At 36.7% G+C, this 25,521-nt stretch overlaps 3 protein-coding genes across 4 annotated transcripts in view; 2 read left to right on the plus strand and 1 right to left on the minus strand.

The window, feature by feature from the left end:
- Positions 1-16,732: 16,732 nt before the first annotated feature.
- On the plus strand, positions 16,733-17,957 carry CLDN24 (claudin 24). Its single transcript, XM_074228916.1, has one exon. It carries the CDS (start codon positions 17,263-17,265, stop codon positions 17,917-17,919), a length of 657 nt encoding a protein of 218 aa, XP_074085017.1. The 5' UTR covers positions 16,733-17,262; the 3' UTR covers positions 17,920-17,957.
- Positions 17,935-25,521, minus strand: part of WWC2 (WW and C2 domain containing 2) — a 252,848-nt gene continuing 245,261 nt past the window's right edge. For both annotated transcript variants that reach the window (XM_074228913.1, XM_074228914.1), the window contains exon 23: positions 17,935-24,410. In XM_074228913.1, coding sequence (XP_074085014.1) covers positions 24,344-24,410 — 67 coding nt within the window. In that variant the 3' untranslated portion in view covers positions 17,935-24,343. The remainder of the gene's footprint in view (positions 24,411-25,521) is intronic.
- CLDN22 (claudin 22) lies at positions 19,526-24,199 on the plus strand. The gene has a single exon (XM_074228915.1). It carries the CDS (start codon positions 19,660-19,662, stop codon positions 20,326-20,328), a length of 669 nt encoding a protein of 222 aa, XP_074085016.1. The 5' UTR covers positions 19,526-19,659; the 3' UTR covers positions 20,329-24,199.

Consider the following 25,521-nt stretch of genomic DNA (forward strand, 5'->3'; position numbering starts at 1 on the left):
GAAAGTGCTATAAAAACATTACTGAGTTGTGGTTCTCCTCTCCTATCCCTAACCTGCCCCTCTCAGTAATTGGGGATTGGAGTCATATTCAGACAAGTGGGAATCCGAAGAATCACAGTGTAATTAAGTGTAAGAATGGAGATGGTAGGTTGTTTAGGAAAAAGCAATGGAAGGAACAAGAAAACCTGAAAAAGAAACTATTTTCCTGAGTGGAGGCTGTAAGATGATCCCTTTTGGGAAATTTCAAAGTTGGAACACAGAGGGAGGCTGATGATTGGGAAAAGAAAGAGGATAGAGAAAGGAGAAGGTTTTTTTTTTTTTTTTCTGGTAGGATCATAGATTTGGAGCTAGGAGGGTTCTTATTAGGTCATCTAGTCCATCCATTTCATTTCACAGATGAGAAAACTGAGACCCCCCCCCCCCCAGATAAGATAAAGGACTAGCTCAGAAGTCACAAGGTTGGTTGTTGTCCTTCCTTCCATCAATTAGTGGAACTGTTGTCTCTCTAAGAGAGTCTCCCTATTCTGATAATGAGGAAGTGGCGGCAAGTCTGAGCCTTTTTAGTCTTCTGAGTCAATTAAATTTTTAGGGAACTTTTTTCCAATTTTTTCCCCCAAATTTTTATATTCTAATGGAATATAAGAGTTTTAAGGAAAACTAGACTAACTTGCTTGGGGAAATAGTTAAGCTTAATGGCCCTGGTAGAAAAAGCTACTGGTGGATGAGAGAAAAACACCAAACAATTCCACACTTTCCCCTACCAAAGGCTTTGGAAAATTGTTTCCTTGTTCCTTTTTAAAATCCCTGGGGACAAAGGAGTTTGACAATTGTAGTACCTGAAAGCATCTCATACTTTGATGATCAGTTACCCTGTGGAAGTTATTCCAAGTTCAAGGTACTCTCTGGATCTTATTCTATTTGAAAATCATAGCTCACTCATGCAACACTGACAGTTAGCTTCACTCATCATCCAGAAAAACCAATTGCTTTTTAAGACAAAGAAAGAAATGGTGAAACAGTATGATAAGAAAAGAAAAAAATAATTACCCCACAAAGCTAGGGCACATTCTTTCATAGTCATAAGGAATAATGGGGATGCATAAATAATATACATGTATGGAACACATGTAAGCTAGGGTACAAACAGGACAGGGTACTTCTCAGCTCTCACACTGCAAAGCAACTCTTTTCTGCTGGTGATTAAATTAAATTACATTTTCCCTGTGAAAGATCCTACTTCCCCATTTATGTTGTCTCTGCTGGATACTATTAGGCACAATCCCAATGGGCACATAACTATGACACTTTCCTCTGCTTCTAGCATATGACTTTAGGTATCTCTTCCCTATAAGAAGAAAGAATTCTGCCATGCTCTTAAAATTCAAAGCCCAATTCTTCTCTGACTCGGTTCCTTCCCTTAAGGAAGGCTTGGCTTGTTCTCTTCAGATCTTGACAGGGAGACCTTCCAACGTTCAACCAAGATTCTTTGTTCAAGGGACCATACTCTTACAAACAAAGAACAGAAATACTCCTAGCCAGACTTCAAGCTCCTATCTTTTGGACTAAAATTCCTCATCTTCAAACTTGGAACTTCTGGTCAGAGATTCATTCTAGTTTATGCCTTATGCCTCCTGATGTTGACTTTACACCTAAATCAACATCCAAGTAGTGACAGCTTGTTTAAAAACTGCTCCAAAGATATGAGCTTTGTGGGGGTGGGGGGATGGGGGGAGGTCTTTCAGTTTCTCAGTTTCAAAAATCTTTCTGTTTTTATATATATCTTAGTGAGAAATAGAAAGGAAAGGTACAGAAATAAACATAAAACTATTATTAATGATGATGGTAATAATAAGTAGAATTTACATAGTGCTTTAAGTTTTGCAAAGTGCTTTATATGTTATATAATTAGATCCTTACAACAAGTCAGGGAGATAGATACTATTATTTATTACCATTTTATAGTTAAGTGACATAGCCATGGTCATACAGCTAAGTGTCAGAGGTAAAGCTTGAATTCAGCTCTTCTTGTTCATCTCTGTACAGACTCTAATTTATCAATATTCTTTTTAAAATGTGATACCTACAATGGAATAGAACTCCATGTGTTAGGTTACGAGAGGAGAAAATATAGTGTAGCATTCCTGCCGAGTCATGAGAACCAAGGCTATTTTTTTTTAGGGATTTTTTTTTTTGTAAGGCAAACGGGGTTAAGTGGCTTGCCCAGCTAGGTAATTATTAAGTGTCTGAGACCAGATTTGAACCCAGGTACTCCTGACTCCAAGGCCAGTGCTTTATCCACTGTGCCACCTAGCTGCCCTGAACCAAGCCTATCTTACATTAAAATAGCTGTTGAGGCTAAATAAGCCAATAAGGCCCTATATATTCTCCAAGTTTCCTTTCTTTTCTTTCATCATTTTCTCTTCTCTCCCAATCAGCAGATATATTCAGGCAGGTCCAGTTGCACTATAGAAGAGGAAATGTTCATGTTGTTTGGAATTCAGTTAGGGAGAAGACTGGAGCCACCACATCCTGAGTTATCAGGCGCCATGTTCTGGAATGTTCATTTCTTGTCCATTCATGTAAAACAACATGTGACTCATGAACAAAGCAATTCCACATCTTGGCATGAGGCTGACCTGCAACCCCTTGGAAAGAATGCTTTTATGTGCCCAAAGTGAATAAACATGAAGAAGTCAAAAACATATCAGTATTTTAAATTCCATCTCATTCTTGTCCTGACAGAGGTTCTTTCAACCTGAGGGCCACAGAGACGCTGGTTTCTGAATGACTTTTTGACTTCTACTGCTATGTTGGTTAAAATAAAATATAATCTAGGATAGAATATGAAGAAGATCCTATATTCATAGCTCTGGAAATTCAAGAGATTAATATTTAGATTAACTCCTTCATTCATGGGATAGCTAGGTGGCCCAATGGATAGAGCACTGGACTTAGAATCAAAAAGACTCATCTTCAAGTACTCAAATACAGTTTCAGACAGCTGTGTGACTCTAAGCAAGTCACTTAACTCTGCCTTAGTTTCCTCATCTGTAAAGTGAACTGAAGAAGGAAATGACAAGCTATTCCAGTTTCTTTGCCAAAAAACTCCCAAATGGGGTTATGGAGAGTGACATGACTGACTGAACAAGAACTAAATCCCCCTCAACCCCCCCCAATAAATTCTTCATATACAGGTGATGAGGCTAAAATCTAGAGTTGAGAAACCAACTGAGCTATTTTGATAAGATAATGATTTGTTTTGGTTTGTTTTTGCAAGGCAATGGGGTTAAGTGACTTGCCCAAGGTCACCAGCAAGGCAATTATTAAGTGTCTGAGGCTGAATTTGAACTCAGGTACTCTTGACAACATGGCTGGTGCTCTATTCACTGTGCTACTAGCTGCCAGAAAACTGAGCTATTTTGGATAAAAATTCCTCTACTATAGAGGTTCTTAAATTTTCTTGAGTCAGTTAATAAATATTAAGTGCCTACTATTGTGTTAAGTTCAAGGACTACAAAAAAGGAAAAAAGTCAGACCTGCCCTTAAGGAGCTTAATGGGAGAGACAACATGAAAACAATTATATACAAACAAGCTATATATATATATAGGGTACATAGGAAATAATCAACAGAGGGACGATATTAGAAAACTGCTAAAGTCCATGAATCTTTTCTCATAATAACATTGTTTTCAAATATTTGAAGGAAACACTAGACTTCAATTGATGGTGAGTGAAAATAGAGATACCTATTTTTTACCATTTAAGTTATTAGATCCCAGTGAAATTTATCTAAGGGTTTCCTTTCGAATATTAAGCAATCTATAAATTTTACTAGTGAATCCTGTATGCCACAGGGAATTCCAAATAGAAACCCAGACAAAAGAATTTTCATTGGGTCTCTAAGGCACCTAAGACACCAGAAATGTCTTCATTGATTCTCTTACCTTTCAATACATAGGGCAATCAAAATGAAGAACTCAACTCATCTGCTACTATGACAAGCAGGCTAGCTTAAAAGAAATCAAACACAAGAAAGATCCCAAAGACCTGTTATCCAAAAAGAGATTAAACATGAAACTGATTACTCAGAATATGTGGACCATTAGACAAACCTTATTCTATTTTTCTGCAATGCGTAAGGACCTTAGAACAAGAACTGTCTGTAGGTTCAGAAGACATGGGTTCAAATCCTATATCTGAAATTTAGTACTTGTGTTCCCTTGGGCAAGTCATTACCTTTTTTGGGTGTCAGTTTCCTTATCTATAAAATGAGGGGCTTGATTCCTGAGATCTCTTTCAGTTCTAGATCTATCTCTCAGGATAAAATCTGTTCAAAAATAAAGTTCGAAAATAAGTTAATTTGGTAAATTTCCATGGTGTGGGCTCTCAATATCCAAACCTCTGAAGTCATGAGCCATCCTCTAGGTGCATTATTCAACAATAATTACATGAGGAAGGTACTGTGATGGGGACCAAGAGAGAATTTGAGGATAGAACTCCTTTTGATATTGGAGGAACGGTAATGTGGCTTTCTCTCTTCCAACTCTCTCAAAACCTAGCACCTGATTTAAAATATCTTCCATATCATATACTTCATCATTCTTTAATATTTAATATTCTTTAATATTTCCTTGTCTCCTGGGTCTCAAATCAATGCCATCTTTATGACAATTAAAAAAATATATCTGTACCCAGTCTTCTGCACTGCTTCCTTGATATTGAATTGAAATCTCTACTTTTTAAAGATCAAACTTCATTGGTGATGGTCACAGTTTTCTAATGAGATGTATTTTTTTTGGACTTGTAAAATATGGGAATTTCTTTTGCTTTCAGCCTATCTTTGTTACAAGTGGGGATGCGAGGAGGGAGACAAAATTGATTATTATACATTGAAAAATAATTTTTTTAAAAGATCAACCTCAGTTTCAAGTAGCTAGCATATTTTGGCATAGCAGTTCCTGAGATCTACCTGTTAGGTACCTTTCCAGGATCCCAATTTCCTTCTTTTCTATTTACAGTGTCAAATTGGAAATGCTTTTAACCACAAGTGATACCATGTATTACTTATTCTGAGATTACCTCCCATCTACTCTCTATGTTTTGTATATACCCAATTATTTTCATGTTTGTCTTCCTTTCTAGAGTGGGAGTGCGGATTTTTCTTCACAGCCCCATCTTTTAGCACAGAGCAAAATAGGAATTGGGGTGGTAATTTTGGAAAATTCTCATTTAGGACTCTTTCTCTCTTCCAATGCAGGATGGCCCTTTCTCTTCAACATTCAATCTTAGAGAATTGTGTAGATCACTAAGAGCTTAAGTATCTTGCTTAAATTCTCACTGTCCTTTCCAGGGAAGTGATCCTAAGTCTTCTTGGCTGAAGGCTAGCTCTCTATCCACTATAGAGTATACTGCCTCTCAAAGCAGATGAATGCTTAAATTAAGGAGTCACAGAATTCAGGTTCAAATCATAACTCTGCCATTTACCACCTGGTCTGGCCTCTCTGGGCCTCAGTTTCTTGATTAATTAAGCTTCTTAATTAGAAGGTTGAACTAGATGACCTCTGATTCCCTTGCAGTTCTAGTTCTTGTGGTCCTAAAAAGTCTTTCCTTGTTAAAAAGGTTCTGTAAATTTCCTACTTGTAAGGGTAACAGGAATCCTGAAAAGAGTCAAATTAATTCAGGAGCAGAAATTTGAGTAAAATCTGTTAATATTATATTATTATTGAGGGAACAAGAAGATGGATCCTAGTGAACTCAGAACTGAGATTATCCCAGCAATGGCAGTCACTGATTAATTGGTAGCTGAAGCCATAGGAATAGATAAAACCTTCCAGGGAAGTATACAGTAAACTAAACATTTATTAAAATCCTGCTTTGTGATTGTAGGTTGGTCCTTTAAGGGGGAGGAACAGGGGGAAAGATTTCTTTTTTCCAAAGAGAGAAAAAAAATTTCCTTAAAGATACTTTCAAAAACTATAAAAACAAGCAAAAAAAAAAAAAGATTTTCTAATATCCAATAGACTGTCTACATTCCCCTAGTGATTTTTCCCCTCCCTTAAATAAATTTCAGTCTTCTACAACTTCACCCCCACCCACCCCCACTCTGAAGATATTTGATATCCCTCCGGATACAGCATTTCCCAGCAATCTATAGTGGACCCCACCCCTACCCCATTGGTTAGCCTCACCTGCTTTTTCACTTCCCTCTCCCCAACACTCCTGAGAAACAGGTCACCTCACAAAAGCCATTGCTTTGGAGGGCTCCACACCACACCTACCATTGCACCTGTAAGGGGGGGGAGGAAATTTTTTAACGTAATATTTTTTGGTGTAGTAAAATTTTTCTTTGCAACTTCATGTATAGCAATGTAAACTAACTTGGCAGGTAATACCTAAAAGAAATGACTGAATCCTATACTGGATTCGTCCATCTCATTTATGAAAAAAATATACAGTTGCTACAACCCCCACTGAGAACATTCTGGACTTGGCAAAATAACACAGGTCATAAACTTTCCCTTCCCAACCCTGCCCTCATAAATGCTCTGTGTCATCGGTTCCTCCTCAATGGAGAAAAGAATTTTTAAGCAAGGGTTTAGAGTGCAGTGGGGCTTATAGCTTTGAATGTGTCTCAACTTTAGTGCTGCCCCTCTCTCTATATGATTGTATTGCCTTGGGAAATTGTACTTGACTGTAAATGACCTTTCTTTTCTAATTGTTGCCTCCCTCTACCCTCTGTTTTAACCCTATCCTTTATCCTCGGGGGAGGTGGAGTAGATGGTTCAGACATTTGGAGTTGCTCTTTTGCTTTATAAATGTGGGTTCCATTTTTCTTTCCACTGAAGGTTGTTTTAGCATTAATCTGTTTTATTCTACTGTTTCCATTTTAAAATAAAAATAAACTTATACTGACCCCCCGCCCCCCAAAAAATCCTGCTGCCTGCAGAGCACTGTTCTAGACTATAGAGGAGATGGCAGGTTGAGATAAGACAAGATCTCTACTTCCACCATCTTTTATTTACAAACAAGAGAAACCAAGTCTATGAGCAAATATCTTTATAGTGATGTAAATCCCAACCCCAACATACCAAAAAATAATAATGCCAGCACCTGAAAGTTTTGGAGCAGTAAAGGACCATGAGATGACTGGGAGAAGGTGCTTTACTTACCAGTATCATTGTTTCTATTGTTTGACAATACAAGTAAACACTTTGTCAATGACAGAATAACATTTAGGGCTGTTTTTAAGGAAAAAAATAAATTAGGGACAGCTAGGCGGCACAGTGGAGTCAACCCTGGAGTCGGGAGAACCTGAGTTCAAATTCTTCCTCAGAAACATAACACTTACCTGTGTGATCTTAGGCAAGTCACTTCACCCCATTGCTTTGCAAACCCTCCCCCCCCAAACCAAAATAAAATAAAATGCCTCTCATCTTTGGGAAAGGTTTGTGTGAGAATTATCATCTTTAAAAATATAGATAAGCATACTCAAAACTGTCTTTGAAAGGTACATTCTATGAACATCAGTTAAACCCACCCCCAAGGGAAAGAGTGCTGATGTTGAAGTCAATGGGCCCAAGTCTAAATTCTCCCTCCATATGTATTTGGATATAATTTGGATATAATTGCAGCAATTTCCAGTCTTCCAAGTTTCCTACAACAAAAGTGGTTCTTTGCTGCTGAAACATTTACCAAGTATAGGAAATTTTCCCAGTACAGGGAATCCTCTTCCTATCCAGTCATTTGCTTTTAAGAACATATATTGCTCTTAAGCATTGACAGTAGGAAAAATATGTGACCTGAACTTGCCCACTTCTTTTGTATTCCCTGACTATGATGAATTGAGTGGAAGGCTGACAAGATCAATATCCCTAGAACTGGAAGGAACTCTGAGACCATTCATTTTAGAGACTCAGGGAAGTCCAGTTATGGCCCAAGATAATCAGCATAAGAAGGAGGAGTTCTCTCAAGACCACATTGAGGTGTAATCTTAATACTTGTGGCTATTGAGTATTTATTTTTGCATCTGGCAGACAGTTGATTATATGGTTGAGTCCCAAGGCAACCCTGTACTTTCCTACCACCACCCTTTAAAATTCCAGTATCAGTCTAATGACAAGACATAAGAGAGCACAAAAATTCCTAGTTGAGTTTGTCTATTGAGTTTTATCTATCTACCTGATTTGTTTCCTGCTCTCCCATAGCTTCAATTTTTTATTTAAACAAGTGTTATTGGCGCTTGCATCTTTTTTTTTTTTTTTAACATCACATTCATTTCTGAATATACTTCCCTAGGAGCCTTCTTTTGGAACAAAGAAGGAAAAAAGTGAAACAAAATCAACTGGCATAACTCTTAGAGTATGCAATGTTCCACACCCATAGTCTTCCACCTCTCCAACAAAAAGGAGGTTCATTTCCTCATTTCTTCTCCATAGTCAAAATTGAACATTATAATTATACTGTGTTCAATTGGTCTTTCTGTTTACATTGCAGGTATCATTGTGTTTGCTGTTTTCCTGGTTCTACTTCCTTCAGTCTATATCAGAAATGTCAGATACATTGGCTGCTTTGCGTCCCACAACGTTCCCATGTATGGCTGAATCCAGACTAAAATGTAATTAGGAAATTTTAAGCAAAATCAATAAAAAAATACAATAGGGGGTGGCTAGGTGGCACAGTGGATAAAGCACCAACCCTGGAGTCAGGAGTACCTGAGTTCAAATCCAGTCTCAGACACTTAATAATTACCTAGCTGTGTGGCCTTGGGCAAGCCACTTAATCCCATTTGCCTTGCAAAAAAAAAACACCTAAAAAAAATACAAGAGAATGTAGATAATATTCATAAACATATAGTATAGTGGTCCCTGTTTCTAATTAAATTTGATATCACTTCTCTATATCATTTCATACAAACCTTTTCATGTTTTCTAATTCCTCATATCCCTTGTTTCTTATGGCCTGTAGTTCTAAAATTGATAGTTGATTCTCAGAAATTTCTATTGACACTATTCTTTGATTTAAATAGGCAGGCAGGGAATCCACTGGTTACACAACAGAATAATTCTCCAACCTTCTTTGTCTCAGCCATAAAGCTATGCCAAGCTTACCCATCACCATCAACTGCCAGTGAAAACTCTTACCACCAATTCAGTCTTTTCTGGTCCTGGTCCAAAGAGGATGCACTTTCTTGCCAAGGGAAAGCCTGGGCTTAACAGCTGAGACTTCCCATAGAAAAAAAAAATTGGAAAAATCACTCATGAAATCTGTCCAGTTTCTTTCCATTACTTTGCTTTGTTCCAGATCTCTCAATCCCCTCCTTGGCCCCATTCAGGAAGTTCCTCTTCCTGTTCAAGGATGAGATCTCTAGGATCCTGGCAAAACATAACCTGGACTGCAAATCTGAGAGTACCTTGAAAGATGCCCCCTTCCCCCCAGAAAAACTTCCAGTGGCTATTGATACAAGAATTTACTCCCTCTCTTTCCCCCAACCCTTGCTATGAAAAGACTGTCCATTGATTTTTTTTTTGCAAGGCAATGGGGTTAAGTGACTTGCCCAAGGCCACACAGCTAGGTAATTATTAAATATCTGAGGCTGGATTTGAACTCAGGTACTCCTGACTCCAGGGTCAGCGCTCTAACCACTGTGCCACCTAGCCACCCCTGTTCACTGATATTGAGTAATCTATGTATTAATACCAAATGCAGGATTAAGCCAGCCCAATGTAGAGCAGTACTTACACTTTTGTCACCCTATTTCCCTTTTCAAATTCATCTCCTAAAGATGACTGAAGACTCTCCTGATGAATATTAGAAGCCAAGAGTGAATTTTAAGTTTTATCAAGGGCGCATAGTTTCACACAATGGCCCCTCACTTTAATCAGTCTTATGTGCAATCACTTTCCTGATGTCATGGTCTTCTTTGAGATTGAAGGACAATTACCACTACTACTCTAACATTTGGTGATTCCAGCTTCCTTTTAACCCCTGGTAATGTCTTCTTAATGCCTTGGTCTCAGTTTCCATGGCTTATTTTGACAGAAAGCATGAGGCCAATCGGAATTTCTTAAAAAACAATGGCACAAATTAATGAATATAAATAATTGCCACCCACCACTGAACTTCATTTCCTTAAGGCTTCACCAGGTCTCACTGGCAACTGTAAGCTGACATGGCTGCATTACTTACTTAAGGGGAAAATCTGACAGTCAGGATTCAAAGATTTGGACATGTGAAAGGTCTTTCAGATTTGCTGGGTTTTATGATTTTTTTTTTTAACATTTTCCTTTTAAGCAGCATTTCAACTTAAGTAGTATTTTGTTTCCTGTTTCTTCTATATGATAAACTTCTCAAAGGCAAAGACCATTTCTGTTTTCTGTTTCATTTTTTCCTAGTTTGGTGATTTGGGTGCTCAATAGGTATTGCTGGCCAAAGGTTAAGTATTACTTTTTCACCTAATTCTGATTAGAAGGGTGATTGATTTTTTAGAGCTGGCGAGGATGATGGGAGGTTATAGGATCTGAAATCCAATGTGAAAGAAACTTGGAGTCATTCAAATCCAACTGTTTTACCAAAAAACAGTCCCAGGGCAGTTAAGTATCTCTCCTAAGGTGACAGATAGAAAATAGCAGAGTGATGATTTGAATCTAAGTCCTAATTTCAGGGTCAGTGCTTTTCCCACTGTACCATACATGCTTTCTCCTTAGGTCATCTAGTCCTACCAGAACAGTGGTCCTCCAATCTTCACTTGACCTCCAAAGAAAGGGAACTCACTAGCCTCAGAGGCATTCCTGAACAAGTCTAATCACTAGAAAATAAAATTTTTCAGTAATAAACAACTAGACAGAATTGTCTAATAGTTTGCTTTTGGTCAAGGTCTTTTATATTTTGATGCCCTCAAATCACAACCCTCCTGGTATAAGGAAGAAAATGAAGCAGACCAAAAGGGCAATGTGATATTTATGATCAGTTGCCTTTGGATGCTAAAGGACAGGTTCCCGGAAACTTGTCAAGGGATTATAAAACATATTTGATAAATGATTATGTTGTTGGGGAAAAAAAATCGATTGGAGCAAGAACAACTTTATACTAAAAATTATAAACCATGTTATTAAAGAAACTTAAAAAAGTTTTTTAAATAAAAATAATCTATTTTATTTTTATATGTATATGCAAGGACACAATGACTATATGATTGGACTCAGTCACCACCTCACTGCTATAGGCAACTCTTATGATTCAAAAAATACAGATAAGGTGCTGACTAATCTGGTAGTGAAAGCTTCTTTACCTAGGAATTCCCTACAGAAATGGGGGCAGAGGCAGGTTGGATCAGCCCTTTCTTTTCACCCTGAAACTCCTAAACTAAGCCTTGGGTGGTGATGGTGACCCTTGGGAGAAGAAGATAACTGAGGTTGTCTGATCTACAGTATTGACAAAACAGCTTGGAGGTGAAACAGTGGATAGAGTGTACAATCTAGACTGGAAGACTCAGGTTTCTTCCCGAGTTCAAATCTGGTCTCAGACATTTTCTAGCTATGTGACCCTGGGCAAGTCACTTCACTCTGCTTGCCTTGGTTTCTCAACTGTAAAGAGAGCAAAAATATTCCAGTATCTTTACCAAGAAATGGGGGTCATGTCCTACTGGACATGATTGAAAAATGACTGAATGAAAAATTGTAGCCTGGTATGCTGGACTTTTCCTAGACCCACTCTGTGTCTCAGAATCCTATGACTACAGAACCTTTCAGCACACATAACTTCATCAACTACCTTCATAGAAAGACCATGCACAAAGCAACTTACATACATCATTTTGTTCTCACATGTAGATTTGATGAGAAACACCTAGATGGAGGAGAACAAAAACTAGAATTGTCTTTCATTCCTGATGAAAGGGCTCTTCCTTCATTATTGGCAACAACTTTGGGAAGACTGCAGGGTGATTGCTGAGACAGTGGAAGGATGAGGTGGGGAAGGGTATCTTAGCTCTTTCTTCCTTGCTAGTTCACTTTTCCCCTCCATTATTTGAAGACAGAATGAACTGGTCAGCCAGACTTTAAGGAGCAGCTAGCCTTGCCCATAATAGACATTCCATAGGGATGTGTTGAATGGATAAAACAGTTAAACTGAAGATCACAAATTAAAAGTAGAGGACCCAAAACAACAAGAGTGAGGCAATTTAGGGTGGTATTGGCACAGAAGATAAGGCAAGTCCATTCCAGGAGATAACACCTTCCATCAGATTAGGACTCTGTTTGCTAACTCGTTAAGATGTTTTGGCAATATTGACTCACTTTCTGCAGTGTTTTTTGCTCCTTTGTAAATAGTTGGTGAGTCCACTCCTTTTGCTTGGAGTTGGTTAGTGATGATTAAAACATCAGGATGTTTCCTTATTGTTAAAATTAAATGAAGAGGGCATTCACATTCTGTGTTTACATTAATTATCATTTAAAACCGATTAAGAAAAAAAAAGGATCATTTTTCTGTTCTAAAGAAGCACTAATCTCTGATGAAAGAAAGGCAGTCATGATGTAATGAATGGAGCCAGACTGGACTGTCAGGGTGAAGATGGAGTCCCATCTCCAACACTTCTGGCTTGGGTTCCTCTGTCCCAGGCAAATTTTTAGGACTATAAATTGCAGAAAAGGTGCCAATCTAGATTAATAGGGAGAATTCCTTCACTAGGAATTTTTCCCCCCTTACTCAATGAAACCACAAGTCTAATCCAACCCCCACTTCTCAAACATTTTTCTAATACTAAAGTATACTAAATACTAAAGGAGTCACTATGTACAAAGCATGGGAGTTTAGAGAGCTGGGATACTAGCTGTGTGAACCTATACAAGTTAATTAACTTCTCAGTGTCCCAGGTAAATCCCTAAGGATTCCATTGCAGGAAAATGCCAATCTGGATTAGATTCCTCACTGAGAACTCCTTAGACCAATGAAATCGGAAGTTGGTCCAATTCTCCCTTCCCCCACCCCCAAAACTTACATAGTTTTAAGAGGAGTCTACTATGTGCGAAGTTTTAGAAACATGGACACAGTGTTCAAAGAGCTTACTGTCTAGTAGGAGAGCTGCCAGTTAATTAGGATATTGGAGGGAAATAAACTGAGTCACAGGCATTGAGGACCCATGCAGGTGATGTAGAGGCTACTTTTCAGATGTTTTATTGTTTAGCAATCCCAGACCAGTTCTCTGGAGTCAAGCAGAACAAAAATGACCCTTAAAGCCTCTCTCCTCTAGCCTAAAAACCACATTTCCTTTTTTGCCAAATCCTGATGTGGCATGCCTTTGAGGCTTCTCCCAACCCTAGTCACTTTTCTCTTGGCAGGCTCCAGATTCTGAAAGGTAGTATTCAGTTCTGACATTGAACTCCAGATATGTATACCTGGACTACCCATTTTTCATTACAGGCATTTTTATATAAGCATTCCTGCAGTTATAAGACCATCATCTCTTAAAATGACTTAAAATTCTCATAAATTGCCTCCCAATAACAGGAATGTTGGAATATTTGAGTTCTAGTGGATTCTAGTGAACAAAAGCCCAGAAGAGGGTTAGGTCCACTGTCAGTGGAAAAGAAGTTCCTTCAGGATTTGGGATGGTCTCTTCTGGGTTGTCTGCATTTCTCTTGAATGCAAGAATGTAAGAACATTATATTAAGAACTGGGATCTTATGGAAATAACTGTGGCAAAATTGTTCTCACTGGTTTTCTCCACCCCATCCCCCTTTTACTTCCCATCATGTTTTCTTCTCTGGTTCTTTTTGTTTGTTTTTGCATGATAATGGGGTTAAGTGACTTGCCCAAGGTCACACAGCTAGGTAATTATTGTCTGAGGCCAGATATGAACTCAGGTCCTCCCGACTCCAGGGCTGGTGCTCTATTCATTGCATCACCTAGTCGCCCCCTTCTCTGGTTCTTCTAATTATCATCTAATGTCAGTTTTTGGTAAGAGGTGGAAGAGGGAGGGGGGTAGTAGAGATGGAGGTGGAAGAGGAGGGAGAAGAATTCACCTTCTATTAGAAAGTCTTTCCCAGCCCCTTATATTCTAGTGCCTTTCTTCTGTTAATTACTTCCTATTTTTTCTGTATGTGGCTTGTTATATATATATATATATATATATTTGTTTGCATTTTATCTCCCCTTTTTTGTGAGCTCCTTAAGGGCAGGGATGATCTTTTGTATGTATCTCTTGTATGCTCAGTGCTTAGCACACTGTGACTATTTATTGATTGAATAAATCCTTGGAGTTTGGGGACCATTTTGTTCTTGTAACCTTATGCTTCATATTGGAGGATAAGGTGAACTTTACTCTCAATACTGCAGAAGGAATCCTGAGATTGAAGTTGGTTAATAAGACTCTAATATACTTTTTTTGGCAAGGTAATGGGGTTAAGTGACTTGCCCAAGGTTGCATAGCTAGGTAATTAAGTGTTTGAGGTCACATTTGAATTCAGGTCCTCCTGACTCCACCAGTGGTGCTCTATCTACTGCCCCTGACAAACACATTTAATAGTTCTGGGCCTCAATTTTTCTTAAGTGTAAAACTTAATCAAACACAATCATCACATGGAATTGTTGTAAAGAAAGTACTTTGTAAATAATGAGCCAGGCCAGTCCTACTCCCAGGTATTTTTTTTTTTTTTAGGTTTTTGCACGGCAAATGGGGTTAAGTGGCTTGCCCAAGGCCACACAGCTAGGTAATTATTAAGTGTCTGAGACCGGATTTGAGCCCAGGTACTCCTGACTCCAAGGCCGGTGCTTTATCTACTACACCACCTAGCCGCCCCATCCCAGTTATTTGCAAGGGAAAAAAGTTAACTTAGTTCCAGCCAGTAGACTTTGGTTGTGTTAGGGAGAGGTTATGAGTGCTCTAAGTGAGGATTGAAGAAGGTCCCTGAAGGCTTGGCCTAGACAAGTATGAATTTAAATGTAGTAAAACCCTAAATGGTCTTGAGTATCACCACAATTTCCACCATGGATATAAAATTGAGGAAAAATCTAAACCAACTAAGGTCTAACCTTTGCAATGTACTATTTACAAAGCATCTACTAAGTCAGATTCAATCAAATAATTCCTTGGGGCAAGCTGATTTACCAGCCAAATCTTGGTTCAACAACTAACATTGACTTTAGTTGGTATTATAAATTTTTTTTGAACTATAAATCTGAGGCTTGAAAAAAGATACCATTTAGTTTTTTTATTCAACTCTGCTGGTGTTGAATAATTATTAAAACTAATAAGCAATTATTTCTGTCTTTTTGGTGGAAACACTCGCCCAAGTTTCAGGAGACAGCATGATACAGAAGCCCAAGAAAGGATCAAAATATAGATTAAAAAGCTTAGTGTTGTAACTTAGACTTTTCTGTTGTGTTCTCCTGGCATCTCAAAAGGCAGCCCCTTGCTTAGGTTGTACAGCTCTAATTGTTGGGAAGTTCTTGACAATGAACCAGAATCTCCACTCCTATAATGTCTTAACCATGGTTTTATTCTGTCATCTGGAGCTACTCAGATGAGACCACTCTTTTCCAGAGGGCAGCCCCTAATATATTTGAACAGAATTATCAAGCCCAACCCCAACCTGTCTTTTCAAGACTGAATTACTAGTCTTTCATATACATGATATGGCTTCCAAATCCTTAATTCTGGATCCTGCCTTCACCCCAAGCAATGAATCTGAATGTGTTCTTGAAATGACTATCATCAATTGATGAGGGAGACCTGATGAAAAGTACATAAATCTTCTGGAACTGTGCCTATTCAAATGTGAGGAAACATTTATTTCAAAGTACAATCGCACATAAATTAGATAGTTGTAAGGCTTTTTACACATTAAATAAAAATTCAATTTTCATTATCTCAAACTTCAGGGAATGCAGGTAGCAAAAAAGAAATTATGTAAGAAAAAATTCCAAATTTGAAATGTGTTAAAATTAGCTAACTAAATTAGCAAATTGAGTCTATCTCCCCCATTAAGACCTCATGGAAGATAATCTATATTTTTCGGACAATACCAACATCAATTAGCTGGTTATTTTCTGTCACTAGTTCAAGGAAAAAGAACTGAAGTCTGTGCAGAAACTTCTTAAAGAATCCTGTCTATGGAATTCTTTATTCCATTAGGACCCTTTAAGTCTTAATGTTTTAGCTATCCAGAAGTGACAGAGGCATCTTCCACCAACACTAAACTACCATTTGCTTGGTGATTTAAGCATGTCACCTTTTGGTCTGCCTGGTCCATAAAGTCTTATATAGTCAGGCTTAAGAAAAATATGTTGCTAAGAGATGTATGACTTACATAAAAAATGAATAAATGGAAGCCTCTGAGAGGTCAGTGACACTTTGGTTATTGTTTTCTGGCTGGGTCCTTGACTCCTGAAGTATTCTGCAGGCCACAATTAATTATGCACAAAACTTAAAAGGAATATCAGGCTAAGAAGGGTATTTGCTTTACTATGGGCTCAATCTCAGCTGATTTCCTTAAAGGTGTGGGCCCTGAGATTCATACTCTTTGTTCCTTTGCACAATCTTACCTTTATAAATGTACCTATGCTCCTTTCTCTTTAAAAGTAGCTAAGAAGCTCATGAACACGGTCTTTCAGAGATAGCTATGAGGGTAATGCACAAGGAAAAAACAAACACTTTCTGGCAAGCATCTACCAAGTGCCAGAGATACTCAAGCACTTAGGGTGGGAACAGGGTGGGGGTGTGTGTGTGTGTAGGTTGAAGAAGTCAAAGAAGCATAAAGATTATAGAGAAACAGTCTACCTTTCTTTACAAGACCTTGTTTTACATCACCAAAATCTCAAATTTAGCTATTACAATGAAGTCCTGTTGCAGAAAGAGCTGGCTTTTTTTTATCACCACTTAAAATCTAATTAATCCATATTGAAGCACAAAGATTTCTGTTGTATTTTAGGGTGAGGGGTCATAGAGACTCCTTTGTTCATCCTCAGACTTGTAATCATCAGGCATTGGGGATGTAATTTTACCAAGCAAATTGGAAGGTAGCAGATCAAATCCTTATCAGAGAACCCAACTCATGGTTTTAACAGAGTTCTTCGTCCTTTACATGAAACCTTATATTCAGGAAGAACAAAAATGTCATTTCAGCTGAGCAAAGGGTTAATGACAAAAGCTTATATTTGGGGCAGCAAAGAACCAAGACCATCATAGAACGATCAACTACAAAAGCTAGCAGCTCCCTTAGGGGAGGCAAGTCAGAGATTACCAGAAATTTTATAATTTGTGATAATGGTTTTAATCTTCAGGAGGGTAATTCAATTAGTTGGATTTTCATTATCTTTGTTGGGATGGGTTTTATCCTGTCTCACAACTTATTTGCCGCAGTGGAAGATTCTTAACTTAGAGCTAAATGAAATGGAGAATTGGACCATGGGACTTTGGCAGACTTGCGTTTTTCAAGAGGAAGTGGGGATGCAGTGTAAGGATTTTGATTCATTCTTGGCTTTGCCTACTGAGCTGAGGATCTCCAGGATTTTAATGTTTCTGTCAAATGGATTTGGAGTTCTGGGTCTGCTGGTGTCTGGGTTTGGTTCGGATTGTTTGAGGATTGGAGAAGAGCAAGGAAAGCTCAAGAAACGGCTGATGATCCTGGGAGGAATTCTGCTGTGGCTGGCAGGAATTATAGCCCTCATTCCAGTGTCTTGGGTTGCCCACATCACAGTTCAGGAATTTTGGGATGAGACCATTCCAGATATTGTGCCCAGATGGGAGTTTGGAGTAGCTCTCTTTGTTGGTTGGGTGGCTGGATTTTCACTTCTCCTTGGAGGCTTTCTACTTAACTGTGCAGCCTTTTCGACTCAAGTTCCTTCGGGTCATTACACAGTGGCAGAAATGCAAGCTCAGTGTCCACACCTGGAAGCTGGAAACACAGATCCTAAAGTGTAGGACTTTCTGAAGAAAAAAAGGGGGAGATTCATTTCATTTTATTGTGAAAATGTGATGCAAAACAACTTATTCTTATCCAAGTTGAAGGGTTCTTTGTTGCTTAACAAAGTCTCTGTATCTCAGATTTTCTCATTTGATAAGTTGATTTCCAAGCAACATTTTTTTTTTTACCCCTTGGGAGAAGGAGATGAAATCTTATGGTTAAGGCAAAATCATTATATCTAATGAGATTTTATATAGAGTGGGCAAATAGTTTCCTTAAATGAAGAATATTCTGTTGGTTGTGCAGTCAATTCAGCTCCTTAGTTGACAGCAACTTTTAACTTTGAAAAATTTTAGTTGGCAGTTAGAAAGTAATCTGCTTCTTTTTCCTTAGGAAATCAACCCAGATTATTAAAGTATTCTCCACTGCATAATTACACCCAAGACTGATGCTACAGCATTATTTCCATAGTCCTTTAGCCTCTTGAGCAGAGGGTTGAACACTCAACAGAGGGGTTTTATGTCCAGCAAATTACCAGGCACCATTCCTCACTTTTTTTTTCTTTATTTTTTTTTTAAATGAGACTGAAAAACTTTTAGGACTAATATTCTCTCAGTTATTATAGCTATTGGTCAGACCAATGGTTCCACTCCTTCCATAAAAATGCTAGTGATTTAAACATAAAAATAATCCTCTGGTGGTTCATTTGCTTAATTGGAAAAGTTCATTATTTGCCTCAAATAGTCATAGGGATTTTTGACACCGATGAAGAATCTGTAAAGGCAGTAAATCTCTATCTCAAAAACTAATTCTATTTTTTGAAAATCAGGGGTCCTTTACCTTTTGTCTGCCATGGATCCCTCTGGCAGTCTAGTGAAGCCTAGGAACCTCTTCTCATAATAACATTTTTGAATGAATAAAATAAACACAAGATAATAAAGTAAACTAATTATAATGAAATACTATTATCAAAATATTTTTTAAAAACCTCAGATTTAAAGGCAAAGAACCCATGGTTTAAAGGCAAATTCTTTCCTTCAACATAAAACACTCACAATTGTAAAGAAAACATTAACAATAACCCTAAAGAACAGAGGCACAAATGTGAAAAATACAGAGGACAAATACAAAGAACATTTAGTTTGGTGTTATATGAAATGTCATATTTAAACCAAATGAGGGATTAAAAAATTAGTTTATGAAAACACTAAGGAAATTAGTGATGATTTGCTCAAGAAATATTTCTTGTGTTTCTATTTTTAAAGGCAAATACACAAAACACCACAACATGCTTAATGAAATATGAGATTTAGAGCAGATTAAATCTGACTGGGTGAAATTAGTGAATAGCAGGGTGGATCTGATAAACTTTAAAATATTTTCCCTTTTCCAATCCCTTTGACTTGCAGAAAGAAAAAAAACGTATAACTACTAAGTAAAATGACCAGGCACCCTTATCACTTAAATTTATTTGAATAACAAACAACTTTCTGCAAAATTGAGCCAATAGGACATGACTATGACCTTGGCCGCACCTTGGAATTACTGGTTTGCAGCATTATTTCCCTATCCTTTTCTGAAACCTATTCAACATGATACCAAACAATAGTAACTCTGGCAAGCGTCCTTCTATATACACAAAGAAAAAAAATATTTCAGAGCTTTGCATGTGATAATACAAGTGTCATACTTCCATTCACAGCAAAACAGAATTTAGTTCAGACAGTACCAACACTCACTGGACTCAACATCACAATATGGCTTTAGTTTTTAGAACTGTGGCACAATTAGTTGGACTTTTATTATCCTTGCTAGGATGGATTTTATCCTGTCTCACAACTTATTTACCACAGTGGAAGAATCTCAATTTAGAGCTAAATGAAATGGAGAACTGGACCATGGGACTCTGGCAGACTTGTGTTATTCAAGAGGAAGGAGGGATGCAGTGTAAGGATTTTGATTCATTCTTGGCTTTGCCTGCTGAGCTGAGGATCTCCAGGATTTTAATGTTCCTATCAAATGGCTTTGGAATTCTGGGCCTTCTGACATCTGGGCTTGGTTTGGATTATCTAAGAATTGGAGAAGGGCAAGGAGAGCTCAAGAAACGGCTGATGATCCTAGGAGGAATTCTGCTGTGGCTGGCAGGAATTACAGCCTTCATCCCAGTGTCTTGGGTTGCCCACATCACTGTTCAGGAATTTTGGGATGAGACTATTCCAGATATCGTGCCCAGATGGGAGTTTGGAGAAGCTCTTTTTGTTGGTTGGTTTGCTGGATTTTTTCTTGTTATTGGAGGGTCTTTACTTAATTGTGCAGCTTGTTCTACTCAAACACCTCCATCATTCAGTCATTATACGGTGGCAGAAATTCAAGATTCAAGTCAAAACCTGGAGATGAAAAATTCCCCCACTGAAAATCTAAGATGAAGAGCCCAGTTTCTTTTAAATTAAAAATTTTACCCAAGAATCTGTTCAGCTCTGGATTGGGCATGATCATCTATCTATGTTCAACTATTCTCTTTTAATTTCCTAAAATGCATTCTTCCTCTGGCCATTAAGAATTTTAGGCTATAATCTTCTTCTGTGACTGAAAAACCATTTTCATCTTCCATCCTGAGACCAAACCAATCAAGACTTAAAACTGACCATTCTCACAACATTTGATGAGTTCCTCTAAATTTTAAAATACCTTCAATGATCGCAATGAACTGGTAAATAAAACATTGTATTAGTGTCTGTCTATACTTAAGGGTATCACCAAATATTCACCTGAAATATACCTGCTAATCATTGCAGCACCTTGTGTTTTCATGTAACCTGTTACAACAAAACCACAGTATAAGGACCACTGCACAAATGTTTTCTTTATATCAGTGCCAATTTTTTTTTTAACATTCAAAAACATTTTCTGCTCTTAAAAGCTTAAAAGGGAGGGAGGTGTTTGATGAATTTTTTTATTCCACTAAAGGCTTCACTGCCTGTGTTTTTATGTTTACAAAAGAGCTAGTCTCTTTTATCAACGCCTCCCAACATGCTGAGAACAGAGAAGGACAACTCTAGGAAATGTATGGGATTGAGGAGCTATTGAAGACTGAAGAAAATCTGCTCAAGGTTCTATCAAGTGAAACATGTTTCTCTGGTAGTTTCCACTGGTCTCTATCCAAGGGTCTGTATCACAATCCACCACTCACTATGGTACAGCTCTCAGTGGCATCTGCAGAACAATACTGTACACAGAATACCCGAGTATCCAGTAATGAGGCACTTTGCCCAGGATACATCTCTATGGGTTGTGCCAATTTGTAATTAGTTCAATTAAAAAGCTCATTTTCTGAAGCCTTTTTCTGACTCTCAGAATGAAAACATACCTAAAAATGTTGTGTTCCCAATCAGTATTTCACACTGACCTATAAAGAACCATTCAAAAACAAATTGCTGGCATGGGGAATTTTTAATATACACATAATATTTGCCACGTAAAGATTTCATGCAAACTCTTCTGCCTCAGCCAAAGAGGGAGATTTTATTTGCTATAATCTGATGCTGGAATAAAATACCAGGCAATGCGTATCTTTGTTAAAAAAAAAATTGTATTTTTTTTCCCAATCACAAACACATGGAAAGTGCAGAGACAAAAGTTAATCTATGTGATGTATTTGCATACTTTTACAAACAAGACAAATTAGAACAGAAAACACATTCAAAATTTAACCTGATTAAATATTTAGTTCAGTCCTGAGCATTTGATATTTATTACAGTATAGATAAAGCAATAGCAGGGAAAAAAAGATTTTAAAAACTGATTTGTAGTCTACAAAATTCGGCTAACTTTTGTTCATTTGGCTAATAATAATAATAATAATAATAATAATAATAACAATAATAATAATAATATTGTTCTTGTACCTGTAATACTTAGATTCTGATATGCAAAACTGTAATACCATACTGATAATTGAAACATGAGATCTAAATATTACATTCGTTATATCCCTTCAAGAGTAAATTCTACTTTTTAAATATTTGTAAGATTAAAATTCATATTTATCCATTTTTTGATCAATTGACTATCTTTTTATCACTGTGAAATAATTTGGGTTAGTACAAAAATAACAAAATTGTTAAAGCTGCCCATAAATATGTATGTAACACTATGGCTGATTTTTAAAGTGAGGGAAAAGGAATATGTTAAAAATGTTTGTCTTTCATTGTAAAATGAGTAAATGTTTAGAAATATTTTTAAAAATCTTGATCTTGGCCACACCTATTAACAATTAGCCTGAGATAATTTTTACTCTTTATCACTCCTCCAAATCTTTCATTTTTTAATCATAGATAATTAACAGCTAAAATGGGAGGATTCATAAAGTTGAAATGATTCGATATAGCCTCTTTTATGTCAGATATTTTAAATGGCCAGAACTGAACTATATTAAACAGAACATAAATAAGACTGTAAATAAATAAATGATGAAAATAAAATCATACAGCACAACTACACATCATTCTAAACACATTTTACAGAATCAGAATAAGAAGCTGAAAACAGACGACCTTCATTTATTCTCAAATTAAATAAACTTCAAAACTTTTGCAGTTCACATTTGACCTTATAGGATGAATGGTATTTATTTTTGTTGGTTTTCATTTTTAAGATACACTTTAAAAAAGCAGAATTAAGTGAGAAACCTTGTAAAATCTTAATTCACTTATTTATTCAAAGCAATCTAGTTATATCTTTTTTTTTATGACCAATTTGCATCACTTTGCTTTGAATGCATTGGTACATTAATATCTTAAAAACAAGGCTAAGTGTTCTTTGTGGACAAGTTATGATTTCTGATGACACCAAAAATAAAAATAAAAAAAGTTCTTTTCAAGATAAGTTACTTGTTTGTAAGGATTTTAGATTAGGAATAAAAGCACTGATTTAAAACCATGCTGAATGGAAACTTTCTTTTTCTTGAATGTGATTTTATATTCCAGATAAAACTTATTTAGGTTTCTTTCATATAAAGGTTATTGAAATATTGTATCATCAGAAATGAGAGAGAGAGAGCAAAGAGGCTGATATTAATTTGATTTACAATTGCATATACTGTTTTTCTTTTAAAGTTCTGCCATTTACAATACTGACCCTGGAATGGTTATATTTTAAAAAAGGACCCAGATATGTAAAGTTAAAGGTTCTATTGTGGTGAACACCAAACTCAGATTTATTTCTGGATACTTGTTTATCTGCATCTAGTTTAAAAGCAAACAAAGAAACAGCTACTTGGGGTGAATTTCTGCCAAATTAAAAAAAAAAACAAACAAAACCAAAATGAAACTCCTCCAAATGTCCAAATGTTCTTGGCCATGAAGAATAGAATTAAGTCACCTAAAAGTGAGGATTACAGTCTGGATTCTAGGGAAATACCTGAATTTTGTTTTAATGTTTTTCATTTGGGTTACAATTTAGATCCCCAAAAGAAAGATATCCTGGGATTTGGTCACTGGTTTTTCTCAAATTTTAATTGGTAATTTTTTTCTCTGCCTCACTAATTTCAAAAGCATGAGATCATGTCATATTCTTCTAGTTAGTAATACTATGATGCTTAGGGAAAATATTACTGTTGTTTGTAACATTGATTACCCAGAAATAAGTTACTAGGTTGTGAATAGTTTTGTAAATTCACCCTAAAGTTTAAGAAGCAGCTGCCCACCAGTGGTTTTATTTTCCTGAATTTTAGTTATTTGCTATCCTATTTCAGTATCCTTCTCTCCAACGAAATAACATCTCACAGGATCTATAGTGCAGCCAAATGTACTGTAAATTCACAGAGACAGATTTATTACTGCACTTAGTACTCCAATGCTAACTGTTTTTCTTATACAAATATAAAAGGCAAAAAAAAGTGGAATCGTTTAAGAAAACAAAATCTTCCAATATAAGTGATAGAAACTGACCCAGCACCTGTTTGGGATGGCTTACAGCCCTGGAAAGAAGCTTATTAGACATATGTTTGAATTCAAACTTAAAGAGTTACACTCCTCTTGTATAAAAATATTGCATGGCATGGTTGCCATCTTCACAGTCTACTCACATGAAATCAGGGGAAGAAAACTGAATACAGTATTCCTCAACAGTGCAGTTCAATGGGTACACACTGGGTACTTGCCTTTTCTCCAACTTTACAAAATAAAAGCCCACTTGCAATGCACAGCATTCTGTACAACATCTGTGTACAAGAATTATTTTGTTTTGGACATTAGATTTTTTTCTTTTCTTTTTTCTTTTTTTTTAAACACAATTAAATTCACAATATTTTACAAATAAACACATATATAGTCTGACACAAAATAAAAGATCTGAAAGAGTTGGTTGCCAAAAAAAAAAAAGAATAAAGTTCACCCCTTTCACCTGAATGAGCAGGTGGGAGAATAATTCAAAATATGTAATTTATACATCATCTGCTGGCAAGGGAGGGATGCTAATCTTTGCTCTGGTAAAATAGGCAATCTTCTCCCTGAAATCAAGAATGAAGAATAAATACTTAAATTACATTCTGAAAATGTTTAATATTTAGAACAAAAGCTCTATTGTTTTATTAAAAATTATTCTCTTCCACACACAACTCCCTTTAAAGTTCATTAGCTTTGTTTTGTTAGTTTTTATTTGGTTTTGTTTTTAAGAACAGGTATGGAGATGAACAACAATAGCTTATGTTGAATATCTTGAGACCAAACTCCTTACTTAGAATTTTTTTTAATTTCCACAAGAATTTATTCAATTTGTTTGCTTTTTTTTTTGCTTATTTTAAGGAAATTTCTAAAATGGTTAGCATTTCCTTCTAAGTTTAAGAAGACACAGAATTAGGGTCATTACTTTAAGGATCTGTGATGTCACTTTACCAGGCATTCTTAACCTAGAGTTAAAATAATTTGTTCTTCAATATGTGGATAACTGTATTTCAATATGATTGGTTCCTTCTGTTGTCCTGCGTGTATGTATTTTATGCATTTAAAAACATTAATCTGAGAATGGCCCTTGGGTTTCACTATATTGCCAAAGAGATACAGAAGGTTAAGGACCACTGTGCTACATCAACAGGGTCTATAAAAGCTATTATGATGGAAAAAAAAAATGGATCATCTCCAGTAGGTAGTTTTCTGGTAATAATAAGTCTCTATGCACTTGGCTAAGGTGGTTTTCAGGCAAGACTGACTCTCTGACTCTCTCTCTCTCTCTCTCTCTCTATTTTTCTCTCTCTCCCAATAAATAAAGTCTTTATAGTTCAAAAGAACTTTCCAGAACTTTGTTCAATTAGCAAAGCCTCTGAAAAATCAGGATCACCTTTACATAATAAATAGGCATTGGGGTAAGACTTAAGCAGAGAGTATAAACAAAATAGGAGGAAAATAGTAAGCCAGAATTACTCAAAGGCACATCATAAGGTCAATCAGCATCAAGATACTTCCTTAAGTATCCTTAAGCCATGCTGCTGTAAGGACCATTTGATGACAGATGCCATAGCCCATTTATTGTGACTATAAGGTATATTTTATCTTAAAAACGAAAATAGGCCCATGTCCTAAAGTAGGGTGGCTATTAACAAACTTAATCAAGGAAGAGTAAGG

This window comes from Macrotis lagotis, chromosome 3 (assembly GCF_037893015.1).
Source record: "Macrotis lagotis isolate mMagLag1 chromosome 3, bilby.v1.9.chrom.fasta, whole genome shotgun sequence".
Lineage (NCBI taxonomy): Eukaryota > Metazoa > Chordata > Mammalia > Peramelemorphia > Peramelidae > Macrotis > Macrotis lagotis.

Excerpts from the sequence above, each read along its gene's own strand:
- CLDN22 (XM_074228915.1), top strand. The coding sequence starts at position 19,660 with ATGGCTTTAGTTTTTAGAACTGTGGCACAATTAGTTGGACTTTTATTA.
- CLDN24 (XM_074228916.1), top strand. The coding sequence starts at position 17,263 with ATGGTTTTAATCTTCAGGAGGGTAATTCAATTAGTTGGATTTTCATTA.